At 33.8% G+C, this 14,206-nt stretch overlaps 1 protein-coding gene across 1 annotated transcript; it reads left to right on the forward strand.

Annotated features, from left to right (window-relative positions):
- The first annotated feature begins 190 nt into the window (after positions 1-190).
- LOC119831814 lies at positions 191-13,972 on the forward strand. The gene is made up of 21 exons (XM_038355347.1): positions 191-444; positions 1,014-1,140; positions 1,452-1,561; positions 1,823-1,988; positions 2,801-2,923; positions 3,377-3,644; positions 3,869-4,017; positions 4,456-4,622; positions 5,212-5,347; positions 6,057-6,188; positions 6,401-6,537; positions 7,165-7,191; positions 7,784-7,951; positions 8,296-8,509; positions 9,316-9,459; positions 9,701-10,361; positions 10,874-11,154; positions 11,332-11,504; positions 11,729-12,283; positions 12,800-12,890; positions 13,643-13,972. The coding sequence occupies exons 1-21, from the start codon at positions 341-343 to the stop codon at positions 13,970-13,972; spliced, it is 4,263 nt and encodes a 1,420-aa protein (XP_038211275.1). The 5' UTR covers positions 191-340.
- Positions 13,973-14,206: the final 234 nt, after the last annotated feature.

The raw sequence follows: 14,206 nt of genomic DNA on the forward strand, positions 1-14,206 counted from the left end.
TCTTAATCTTTTGTTCTAAATGATTCTGTCACAAATTATATCCGTGCGAATAGAAGTAATTTAATTGTAAATATTTTTGGTGCACCGTGTAGTATAGCGACCTACTTACCTGGGGATATTACTTATCTGTGACAAGTGTCATTTACAGAGTAAGCGTAAATAGTTCTTTAGTTAATCTGTGGTTAGCATCATTTGTCAAGTAAATAGATGTGGTGTTGTGTAGAAATTGAAATTGCTAACGGATAGAATCACTAGTTAAATATATTTAAATAAATATTTTTCATAATGGAATATTAAACTACGATATGTGTACATTAGGTTTTTTTTCTAATTGAGGAAAATGGATCAACCTGATGAAAGTTCTCCAAGTAAAACAATTCCAAGTAAAGAAAATCATTCGGATTCAGTGAAAAAAAATAAAATACGTGGAAAAAAAAGGAAACGGTATGTTAATTATATTACTACGCACTTATATTTTACTAGCAGCTTGTCCTGGCTCAGCGGAGACAAAGCAAGCATAACGAAAATGAATAAAAACAGCCTTTTTGTTAGAACATAAAAAATCTTTAATATTATTATCCTAATCCAAATGAAGACAGATATGGAGAAATCCTAATGGTAGTAGGTGCCTCAATGCTTAGGACCTCGGCTTTAAAAGCCAATAGTTGAGGGCTCAAGATCAGATGAGTGTGTAAGAAATCTGCTGTGTGAAATGGTAAAGGAAAACTGTGAGGCCGGCATGTATAGATTCAAAATTTTCAATCTGCCAACCTGCACTTGGCCAGTATGGTGGATTATGTTCTGAACCCTCATAGGAAGGCAATGGAGTGTACATAATATATAGGCCAATGATAATGAATCAAGGAAAAATCCAAACAATGAGAATCATAGAAATCCATTCAGATGTTCTTGTGTTATAAATGCTGTTACTAAGATGATTATTATCTTTACTCATTACTCTATATAATGTTAGATAAATATAAAAATTTATTCACCAATTGATTTTATTACAGAGAAAGCAGTACGAGTACTGATGAAGATGATATGTTACCTGAAAACACATTTGAATTTGAAAATAATCTTCAAGCAACAGCTTTAAAAAACAATTTAGATGATGTTGTTGTTAAAAAAATACTGAAGGTATCATAAATATCTCCATTACTGATTATATTACATAGTACATGTTTAAATATTTAAAAAATTAATTATTCTTTAAAACTGATTTATTGTTAGGAGTTTTTTTTTTATTGTATATAAAAGTGTGTCTTTGGCATGCTTTGTTGAGCGATAAAATGAGCAAAGTAGAAGAATTTTATATTGATATTTTCTGTCGTCTTTTTGCACCTAACTAAATTTTTTTGACATAGATTTCTTTACTTTTAACAAATACAGTGGAACAAAAATTTTAGGAATTAATATTTAGCCTCATATTTTTATTTTTGTTTTTATAGAAAGTTGTAACCAATGATCATGTGCTGGCACTTGTTAAATTACGTGAAGAGGAGGAGTTGGCATGCACTCAGGAAAATGTACAGCCGAAGCTCACACGAGCCAAAGCCAAGTAAGTCGTCACATAGCTTGAATGATAAAAAACAAGTTTTTATTTGCTATTTCTTGAATCAAATGCCTTATTTAGTGCAATGAGGTGGAGAATCTTTTAAAACTCATACTCCCCCCAGTTTTATATGAAGCATCAACTAATCAAAGCTTCCTTCAAAAATTTTGTTTTTAGTAACTTGTAACTTCAAAGATTGTAACAATCATTTGTTATTGTCTTTAATATCAAATACATTCCTTTATGTTATGCTGAAATAATTTGCAGGGAGTTAATGAAAGCATCACCACAATCAGCTCCATGGAATCTGGAATTGACGCCAATTAAACACATCCCAGTGAAGACCAGGCCTGAAGTCAAGGCTTTGATTGCACAAGAACTGCCTGAAGATGAAGATGATGATGAGTATAGGCCTGCCAATGAAGATGTTCCTGTAAATAACATAAAAAATAATTCAATATATAAGTGCAATTTAAAATTAAATACTAATTTTATACAATTTTATGATACCAAAGGTTCATCTCTTGCTGATAATTTCCTTGATAGCCTATTTGATACTTAGCTGTGTTATATTACAAACATTATATTTTGAAACTTCAACTTATAGATAAGCTAGAGATCAGAACAAATCAGGTAGCTGTGGCCCTTATCTCTGTAACTGCTAAATCAGACATGGCTTCTCAACCAACTTTATAAAAAAGAAAGAAATTAAATAAAGCTACTTCTGTATTCAATAGCATTTTTTCATGTTTGCTAACATATTATTTTTTGCTCATATTGGTTCACCCAAATTGATTTTGATGATGCTGTTTTTTATTTAAAAGCCTATCAAGGTATTCCATTTAAATTTGGTCTAGATCTAACACACACTGCACCCATGTGCCCAGTTTCATTATGATTAAAAATCTTTACTAATATTATAAATTGGAAAGATTTGTACATAGCATTTTTGTTACAAGTTGGCTTAATGGTACTGGCCAATGGTAATAATTCTTTATCTATTTCAATGCTTCATTATCTGTAATTAATGCTATTTTAATTAAAAGAAAAATAGGCATTAAATGTTTAAAAAATAGTCGAACTGACCGCTTGTATATTATACATTAAATACAACTGTATTGTTAAAGTAGAAATACAAGAATAAGTTTAACAGTTTTCCAAGATATATATATATATATAACAAATTTTATTAAAATTTACTAAAACTGTTTTACTTACGATATGTTTGTATATTTAAATTTTCAGAGTGACGACGACCATGCTACTTGTAGTGACATAGATTCCCAGCCAGCGACGCCAGCGACACCGAAAAGTGCAAGCAAGTCTAGTCCGAAAGTTGTCACAGATGGGCCGTTTAAAGTACCACAAGTAATAGAATAAAGAAATATATCTCTTATTTTGTGATTGTCAAAAATATTAATGTTTTCTTCTTTTTTGTCAAGTCAGGGTTGGTATACAAAGAAAATAGCTATCATTATTCAGCGCATAGCTTTGTATGATTCAAAAATAGTTACAATTCGTTTTTCGCACTCGTCTTCACCCGCGTAGTCCAAGTTATGCAAGGAAAAGATACACAGACTCAGATTTTTATCTGCATGGTTCCCGTTTCCATAGTATTTCCGTCATACAAAAATTATTATATGCCCTTACTAGGCCTTAACTAACTCTGTCCCAAATTTCATCCGTCAGTGGTGTAGGTCTGAAGAAAAGACAGAAAAACAGAGACTTACTTTCGTTTTTGTAATATTAGTAAGGATTAATGTTAATTTTACTTTCTTGAAATAGTCAATGCTCTAATACAATATCATAAATATTCAACAGGAAACAGTATCGCAAGTGCGAAAGCAGCTAGATCTAGAGGAGGAAGCGACAATAGCGCTCAGGACTAGATCCAAACTGAGCCTTTCGGAAACTCCAATAGAGCACATAGAAAGTTCTTTCGTCCCACCCGACTATATACCTGTTCCAGAAGTGGATTATCTGTGGACTGACTTCTTGATAGGTTGCCTCGATCCCGCTCCCAATACCAGGCACGAAGATGATGATGAGGCTGACCCCGAGTATAATGTAGCTGCTGATCCTGATGCAGGTAGGTTTGAAATATGTCAAGAGATTGACTGTGAATTGATGATTACACATCTAGGATTTTAAAAAAGATATTATTATTATTATTGAATAAATACTGATATTTCGACAAGAAATAGTCATAAAACAATAATTTTTGATTTATAAAATATATTATATGAAAAACACTGGTGGTGTTGGAAAAGGAAATATGAACTTTCTGTTCGTTATTTAATTAAAAATTTGCAGTTGAGGAAGATGAAGAAGCCCTTGAGAATAGCCTCATAAAGATATCTAAAAAGGAGCTGAATGATTTAGTGACGGAACTATTTAATGTGATGCCCGAACCTGAACTGACACCCCTGTTAAATGAGGCTGCTGTGGAAACTGGAAAAGAGGTACATTTAAGAACTATTAACACCATTTATTGCATATTATCTTAATACATATATATAAATTACGTGTCACATTGTTTATCCGCGATGGACTACGAAATTACCCGATTTTAATAAAATTTGCACACCATGTGCAGTATGATACAACTTAAAAGATAGGATAATTTATATTATTTCAATAACGATAAAAGGCTACCCGGGCGGAGCCGGGGCGTGCAGCTAGTCATATTATAGATAATTAGGCAAAGACATCATTCTATTTATTTATAAGCTTTAACTAATTGAATGACACATTATTTCATCTTTGCATACATTGAGTTTGCATACTTTATCTATGGCAGCAATAAAAGTTCATAGCAATTTTTTGAAAAACCTTCTCGAATTCGTTCGCTTTTTTGCTTATTTTCCATTGTTTGAAACAGACATGTTCTCTTTGTGTAGATGAACCCACCCCGCTGGGACGGCAAGCAAGAGCCGAAATCAGAGGACGAAGCGCCATCTTCGTCGGCATCTCTGCTAACATTCGAGAGACATGACACTGTTAGGATATCCATGGGTAAAATAGAACCTCTCGATCACAATGAAGATCAACCGGCAGCACAGACTGTGTAAGTTCATGTATTATTATTTTTCTTAATGTTAAAAAAAAATGTGAGCATTGATCTTTTCTATATGGTAGGACCTAAATAAAGTATAACATATTTTTTGTTATTACTAAATCTGCAAAGAGTAAATGTGTTTTTGAATCAGTGTTTTTACTTATGTTGTAATTGTATAATTATGTAGATATATTGTGTATGTATACATGTGAAAACTAATTATTGTATATATTGTATCATTCTATTACAAATAAATGAGCTACTAGATTTATGTTCAATAAATAAATATCTCGAGGTCGAAATTTTTATACTGACATAGATTAAATTTTAAGTCAGTCTTAACAAATACCAGTAACTGGTTATTATTCTATAATGTATAAATTGAATAATTTATACATCATAAATGTCAAAAATATTTTACTATTGTTAAAAATCCAGCTTATTTGGAAAATGTACGATAGGAAACATTTCCTAAACTTGTATAATATGGTTAATAATAAACTATACTCCAAAATTGTACATAAAAAAAATGAAACGTATGAAGTAAATATACTTTTCCCATACACAATTACAACATTAATGGCTCGACATGTTGCAGGACAGAAGTGACGCCCCCAGCGCTGACAGAGGAGAAGCGAGAGGATGTCGCGCCTCGGGCGCCGCCGCCCGTGCTGCGGGCCGTGCTCAGCGCGCCGCCTGACACTTTGCACGTGGAGATCGACAGTGATGATGTTGTGAGTGTTATCCTTGCTTGTACTTGTTAAAGGGAATACAATTAGTCAAGTGCGAGTCGCCAAACTCTCGTTTGGTAGTAGTTGTATACTAAGGTAAGGAAAACAATGAGACCGTGCGGGTTCCGTACCAATAAGCTAAAGAGCAACTGCTTCAGAGTCTTTTATGTAGGTATTTTTCGCGCATGCGTTACAGACAGTGAAACTTATATAAGCTTGAGAAATTTTGAAAGAATAGAAAAAATTTGATCACGAGGCAGGATTCGAACCTGCGTATCTTGCCTAACCGTTGCTACGGTTAGGCAAGATACGCAGGTTCGAATCCTGCCTCGTGATCAAATTTTTTCTATTCTTTCAAAATTTCTCATTTATAAAAAAAGCATTTCAATGCTATAAAACTAAAAATTAAATTATATAAGCTTTTTATTTCACATTTGTTTATTAGCTTCACTTGTATGTCTGTTACCGACTCCTTTGGCCACGATTTCGACACACTTTAAATGTCCAGATTTCATTGAAACTTTATAGATTTCTCGAGGACCGATGACAATACGATAATTTGATGAAATGGATTTAGTTCGGTTTTCTATGAAAAACATGATTTTTAGTTTTTTTTTTTTAATATATTTTATGAAACCCAGCAACAGGAATACTGAGAGCCTGCATTTATTAATCGTACCTATACCTAACATTAAGTACTGTATCTTTATAGGTAACACCACAACAGATATTAATACTCCAGCAACAGTTGAGGATGCACATACAGGTGTGCGCTTCGAACTTCCTGCAGCTGTTTGTGAACCCCACGCATTGGTCATATGCGCCCAAATACAAGGAGTATTTGGTGAGTTCTAATCATTTTATTGTATAAAGCAAAGTCATTTTCCTCCGGCTGTGTGTCTGTATGCATAGATCTTTAAAATTACGCAACAGATTTTAACGGCTATTAAATGGATGGAATGATTCAAGAGGAAGATCGACATTTTCTAATCATTTCTTAGTGTTTGTTTCATTTACATTTTTTTTTTCAAATTAATTACAATGAATGTTTCACAGGAATCACTAAACAACATGGTGGACGCGAACGCTAATTCCGTAGCGAATGTATGCAATTTGAAGCCAGCGCTTGAGTTGATGAGCAGCTGGGAGACCTCGGTCGCGCAGGACACGCCCGAAAATGCTAAAATGGTCGAGTGAGTGGGATTTTCTTTATTTCAGCATTAATTATATAATATATATTTCCAAATCATTGTACAGGATTGTCTGGTAGAGATCGCTATCTAGCGATAGGCAGCCGTTTTGATTGCTTTAAGTCAAATGTTTGCCTTTATTTTATGTATTTAGTAACGCAATAACGAATTTTCATTCGTTCATTCATTCATTCGTTCATAGACTTTTTTCATGAGGTGTTTTTTAATGGAATTTTCTGCATAACACAATAATTGTATGTCTTCGCTATTTAGTGAAAGAACCTTCCAATACCAAGAATATTAAACTAGCGGTTCGCCTCGGCTTCGCCCGTGGTACATATAAAGCCTTATCACTAAAATAATTTTTCAAATCGGACCAGTATTTCCTGAGATTAGTGCGTTCAAACAAACAAACGAACTCTTCAGCTTTATAATATTAGTATAGTTTGTTGGGTTTGCGTGTCTTTTTTTGTATACGCCACATTCATTCTCAGTAACCAACTACGTTAGTTGGTTTATAACTGAGATGGTGAGGTTTTTGTATGTATAACTATTATTATATATATATATAATATAATATGATTATTTTATATACATAAATTTTACATATATATAATTTTATTATTGCAGGTTTTTGAAGTCCGAGGAGGATAGATGGTGAGTAATTTTGATGATGTTCAATTATTAAATGTAATTAGAAAAAAAAAATGTATAGTAATAGGTGTAAAAACTCCAGAATAATCGATGATTTTTATCATTACATAGTATAAAGCAAAGACGCATCCCGCGTCTGTCTGTATGTATGTTTGATCTTTAAAACTGCATAACGCATTATGATAGGGCTTTTTCAACAGATAGAGTGACTCAAGGGGAAGGTTTATATTACAATAACATTTATTAAACTACGCTGAATTTACTGCGTGTGAAACCGCGGGCAAAAGCTTCTTTTTTGACTTATAGCGGGCATCTGAGCTGATGGTTCGCCTGATGGTAAGCGATCACCACCGCCCATGAACATTCGCAGAGGTAAGTCGCTCTTTTAAGGGGTAAGGGATAAGGATTGATGTTTGATGTCTGGAAAAACTGAGTGGGGTGAAGAAAAAACGTACGAAACACAGTGGCATGCCACTATTTCACGCCGGTCTCTTTTGGCGGTGCGGTACTTCCCCGATGCGAGCTGGCCCAATTCGTGCCGATGCGTACTCGACTCTCACATACAGCTAGTAAATTCATACGTGTACGTGCACAGCCGGCGGCGCAGCCTCGCGCACAGCACGTACATCGGCGAGTTCCCGGACATGCTGAAGAGCGTGGTGGCGAACAGCCCCGTGTTCCTGTACCCGTACCTGCTGCCCGCCGCGCCCTTCCGCCCGGACGTGCTGCGCAGGCGCAACAATTACCTGCCGTCGGAGGAACAGTAAGCGCGGGGTTAAGATTTTAGGGTCTTGAGATTGACCGCAGAGTGACCACACTTCCGATTTTCTTGAGAATGGGTTTTTTTTACATTAGCTGAAATAAACGGTACAAGCAGAATATTGTGTTATTTTGTAGAAGTGAAGTGGTTTTTGCAGTTTTTTTTTTTTGACAGATTTTGACAATTTTATATTTATTTGAAAAGTGGTTTTTGATTGACCATGTGGTCCAATTAATTTTTTGGTCTATATCTGACGATTTGAAGGCGATTTAGTTTGTTAAAAAAGAATTATGTTTTACAAAAATTAGAAGAAATTCCAGAGCATTCAACCGGTTCAAATTTTCCAGGCTAATAGTGCTCGGTCTGGACCAATTCTGGACGTATGTAGAGGACAACCCCGACATATACAAGCCGCCGCGCGGCAACCCGCGCCACCGCTGGGGGCTCACCGCCACCATCCAGCTGGTCTGCAAGTACATGTTCCCCTGGGTCACCATGAAGACCCTCGCCGGACATATACAGGCGATGCGGAAGATGGCCGACAAGGACCATCCTATTAAGGTGAGGAGCCACTATAGAGGTATAACAGATAGGTGTGTATGGTGTATAGAGTATATGATACAGATGTGGAGACGGAGAGGTGTGTGAAATAAATTTTATTTTTTATTTTTTATTAAATCTTTACTTAATATTATATAGCTGAAGAGTTTGTTTATTTGTTTGAACGCTCTAATCTCAGGAATTACTGGTACGATTTGAAAAATTCTTTCAGTGTTATATAAACCATTTATTATATTTATGAAACCATTTATATGTACCACGGGCGAAGCCAGGGCGGACCGCTAGTATAGTATATGGAGTTAGTTTGTAAGTATGCGCTCCCTGGGTCCCTATGAAAACGCTGGCCAGACTTATACAGGCCATGCAGGATGAAACAAAGCATGACACGCTGTGAAAATGATATTTATTTTATTACAACAAATCTGAATCATATAAATATAACAATTATCGTAGTTTGTTTGTTAACTGATGTAATTCACTACATAGTATAAAACAAAGTCGTTTTCTCTGTCCCTATGTCCCAATGTATGCTTATATCTTTAAAATTACGCTACATTATACTTTACTTTACATTATACTTAAATTAATAATTAATTAATTATTTTTAATAGATAGAGTAACTCAAGAGGAAAGTTTATATGTATAATAACTTCTATTAAACTACTCTGAATTATGGCGTGCAAAGCCGCGCGCAAAAGCTTGTTAAACCTAAAATAACTATTTTTTTAATGCACTAAAATGTACCAACTGAGGTGCGATATTCAACACATTTCACATTAATTCATGTTATTTCTGTGTATTTTCAGAAATTCTTCGCGAACCGGCACGTGGAGCCCACGAAGCATGTGCTGATGCCGTTCAACCCGGAGCTGACGCTGTACGAGCAGCCCGAGAACGAGATGCCGATGGTGTGGGTCCGGTACCTGGCCAAGAGCAGCAAGCGGTTCCGGGTGAGTTTGTTGTATGTACTATGTATAGATATTGATGAATTTCACATTTTTGCAAAAAAAAAACACTTTTTTTCTATTTTTTCAAAATGCAGAAAAAGTATTTTTTGTTGTTGTCGTAATATATGTTTCATTCTATTGAAGTATTCTCGTTATGAATAATAATAATGAATAATTTTATTCATTGGATGAAGAGTAAATTAATGTTAAGCTATTCTATATACATATTATTTTATTTTTTCAGTCGTTTCTACACAAAAAGCGACGAACAAATCACAAAATTCCAGACGGCATTGAAATAAACTCTAGTACTACTGTGGAAGATGCACCAAAACGGCCTCTGCCTATAGAATTTGTTAAAACTTATTCCAATAAACCGATAAATATTGTGCCAATAAAACCGAACCTACCGGACAAAGTCGATGTTCATATAGAAAAAGAAATCGAAACAACCCCTAAAGTGTACCAAGTTATTAATGTTGATGCAGGAACATTGCTGGTGCCGTTACAAATGAATTCCAATAGTGATGTGACGAATCTCAATTCACAAAATGCTAAAACGAATACGGAAAGCGTTCATATAAAACCGAAACCGGACCACTGCAGTTGTTGCGCTGTATTGAGAAAAATATGCAAGTACAGACAGAAACGCATCACCGAGTACATGAAAAAGTTCGACGTAAAACTCACCTGTCCGTGTAAAAGCGTTAAACATCCAAATATATCGAATAAACTGAAATTGTTGCTGAGATCTTATAAAGGGATGTCTTTACAACTGTTCGAAGATTTGAGGGAGAGGATCGGGAATTTGAAAAGGAAAAGTAACAAAAATGTTCATATCGTTGAGAATAATTCGGATTTAAGCAAACTGGCAGAATCCAGGGGGAGTGACGCGAAAGACTTGGGTGAGTTTAGGATTTTAATATTATGAAATCTTTTGTACTTAATATTAAACTAGATTTTACGGGCGAAGGTATTAAATTAAGTATTTTTTACATAGTAAAATAGAGATTATAAAAAGTGCAATTATTTCCTAATGTTTCTATTTAAAGATGTATTGTTGTTGAAACATACCATTATTTTCAGATAATTTTACCATTTAAGGCAATCCATAAACACAGATCACGGAATTTTAGGTTCCTTTGATCTCACCGTCCTCGTTGTCACAAGTTGTCAACCCTCTCCTAATTTATATCAATTTAGATCAATAACATAGAAATTAATTTCATACATAATAAATTTCGCATCTTAGTATATGACCGTGGTAAAGGCCACAATCAAGACCAATGTCATAAGGTCATATATGAAATATTTTCGTGATACTAGGGTATCACGTAATCTATGGATGACTCCTAACGGATATTAATATCATTAGTTGCACTACTATCGCAATAATAATATAATATATTGATTTCAGCTTTCGTAACGATGTTCAAAGCGCGACTCTGCATGCGTCAGAATAAAGTTCGCAACCAACAAATAAAGCGTAGTTTGTTCAGAATATTGAATCAGTTCAATGCAAAAACCGATGATCCTATGACATTAATGGACGACATCTATAAGGCGTGTGATGTTGACTTAGCGGATATGTACAAGGAGTTTCTGGGATTCCTCACAGCGGAGCAAGCGGATAAGATCGACAAATTGAAAGATTATTTCGTGCACAACTGTATGGAGGATTTGATAAAGAAGACTGAAGTAATTTTTTTTTTTTTTAATCAGGACAAAATTGTATAAAGATAATAATTGTGTTTTTTTTTTTTTGGTTGTCAAAAGATTTATTTGGATAAGCTTAAAATATATTTACACTTACCACCAATAATAATATGTACATACATATATTAATTCTCTTAAATTAAACACACAATTTTGCAGGAAATAGTGTCCGATAAGAACAAAAAGCTCAAAATATTCGAGTATTTGTTGAAACTCACGAACAACAACGCAACGGTGTCTTGTGTCACGTGCACCGAACTGCTCGCTAGAATGCGAGACTATCCCGAACTGGCGAGATATTGCTTTTCCTTATTTCCCCATCGACGGAAAGCGTGAGTATATCATTTTTTTTATGTTAAGAAAGTTGTGTTGCTTTATCTTCAAAAAAGAGCTTTGTTGGTTTCTATGTACGTGAGGTAAGATATTATAGTAAAAGTAATCCTCTTTTTGTATACATACCAGTATTTATTATTATTATTATTATTTTTTGATTTAATAAAAGTGTATTTAACACAAAACTATTTTAATTTATGTATATAATTTTAATTTTTTTTAGCATAATTGAAATGGAGCATGATAGCGTCAATGAGAACGAAACAATACCAGCACCGACTCCCGTAATAACTAATAAAGTTACAAATTTAGATAATCAACAACGGCCAATAGAAATAGAAATCATCGATTCAAATGAAAATGTTGATAGCTCACAGAAAGAAGCGACAAATAGCATTGAAAATGACATAACACAGATTATCGAAGATCCGAACGCACAACCACAAGCAGATGTAAATGAAAACAATAACCCAGAAGGAGAAATTGGTGAAGATAGTTCTAGGAGTAAAACAGCTGGTATAAATGGCGACATAAGTATGGAAGATGCAGAAACGCAAAAATCTATCAGAAATGTTAATGAGTGTGGTACACGAAGTGATGTAGAAAAAAGTTCTGAGGAGTCGGATAAAATGGAGACTAGCGCATGTGAAAATGTTCAATTAAATGGAGATGATATTGGTAAATGTGATGCAAATATGGATGACGATGAAATGGAACAAGATGGCGTATTGAGTATATGCGAAGAATCCAACACGAGTTCTGAATGTATGATAATTAGGTAAAGTATGATTTGAATATGAAAGTATAATGGGAAATTTGAAAATAACCAGCGTCAATATTTCCATATTTTTATTACCTGTAATATGTAGTTACATTTTTGTTTGTTTCGTTTAGGTTTCCTTTTTAATGTTTTTTTTTTTAACTTGTGATTATAATTTTTAATTTAAACCGCATAGACAGAGAGATAACTACACAAAAAAATTGGGTGATATCTACCAGTCTGGGGGTTCTTCAGTTCACACATGTTTAATAACGCCACCTGTGTATTAATGACTATTACATTATTAAGTTTTAAATGTACTTTATTATTAAAGCATTATTCATTCATTCATTACCAAGATTAGTATTTTCCTATAGACAATCAAAACAGAGGGTGGTAGTGCAAAAAACAAATTTTATGTGTAATCATCTCCCGCTCTAGCAGCTTTCAACACTAAGATTATTTGATTATGAATACATAATATATAATAAGTTTTTTCTTCTAAATAAATTGAATGTTATATTAACATTTTAGCGATGATGAGAGTAACCATAAATCAAAGGAAAAAACAAAACACAGCTCTGAATCTAAAGGCTTCACGCAATTTATTGCCTCTATTAAAAAAGTAAGTTTATAAATTTTTTTACATCACCTTCTTTTAGACATTTTTTTTTCTCTTAAGCATTTTTATTATAAAAAATAAACAATCATGGAAAATAAGAAAAAAGTTCATTTGGAAAAATTCTAGTGCAATAAGCAACAATCGAACTCGACAGTTTTAAAATTACTGCTTCAACTTTTAACATTACTGCTACGAAATAAGATGTTCATTTGACATTTCATATCGACGTAATAGGTGATTACATCTTTGTTTCACAGTACAGATAATAACTGCAAATTCTGTTTAATGATTGATTTTTCGTTAGCAAGAGCATTTATAAGTTAGATTATTAAAACTTCATATAGAAAAACAGATCAAATCTCAGTTTGTGAACATATTTTAATCTCAACTATAATATTATAAATGCGAAAGTAACTCTGTCTGTTATCTGTTACGCTTTCACGCCTAAACCTTGGTATTATGATAGAACTGAACTTGGGAAATGGCACAGGATACTTTTTATTGTGAAAAAAAAGTGAAGAAGGGGTTGAAATAGGGGATGAAATGTTGTATGGAAGTTCATTATTGTCAAATATAAAATCATATAAGAATCTTTGAAACCTAAACCACTTAACCAATTTTGACAAATAGTCCAGACCTTGGGAAAACCTATATGCGTTTATTACCATGTCGCGCGATATAACCGAATTCCACACAGGCGCAGCCGCGGGTGGAAAGCTAGTATTTAAATAATGCTTAAAATTATTATTCACCAGGAGCAGACCGAGTTAAATACAATAAAATCAGAAGTTGAAGATGAAGAAGAACAATATGGAGAAAGTAGGCTGTACTTTGTACCTGATGATGATATGTGTAAGGAAGAGCCTAGCGAGTGGAAGCGGAATGAAGACAAAATAATACTCGAAGTACTTAAACAGCATCTTTCCCCACAAGAAAGGAAAGACAAAACAATCTTCGAAATTATTGAGGAGAAAAGTATTCCACAAATGATCTCTGATAGCCTTTCTCATAAATCACTCGGTGATGTTCGGGATAGAATATTTTATTTATTACAAATACTTCTTATGAATGAATTAAATGAATGAATACGCTGTGGTTTCATATATATTTTTATTTTGTTGCTTAAATCTCTACTTTTTTAATATGTATGTATCCTAAAATAATCAATACAGATTAAAAATAGCCAATTAACGGCATTGTTATGAAATGTTCTGCAAAGCAAAACAACTGTAATCAGTTGATTTATCTGTGGTGCTCCATGGCGTATAATATAAATTGTATCAGTGGCCATAAATGTATTTTGCATCAAAATGCAAGTT

This window comes from Zerene cesonia, chromosome 14 (genome assembly GCF_012273895.1).
Source record: "Zerene cesonia ecotype Mississippi chromosome 14, Zerene_cesonia_1.1, whole genome shotgun sequence".
Taxonomy (NCBI): Eukaryota; Metazoa; Arthropoda; class Insecta; order Lepidoptera; family Pieridae; genus Zerene; species Zerene cesonia.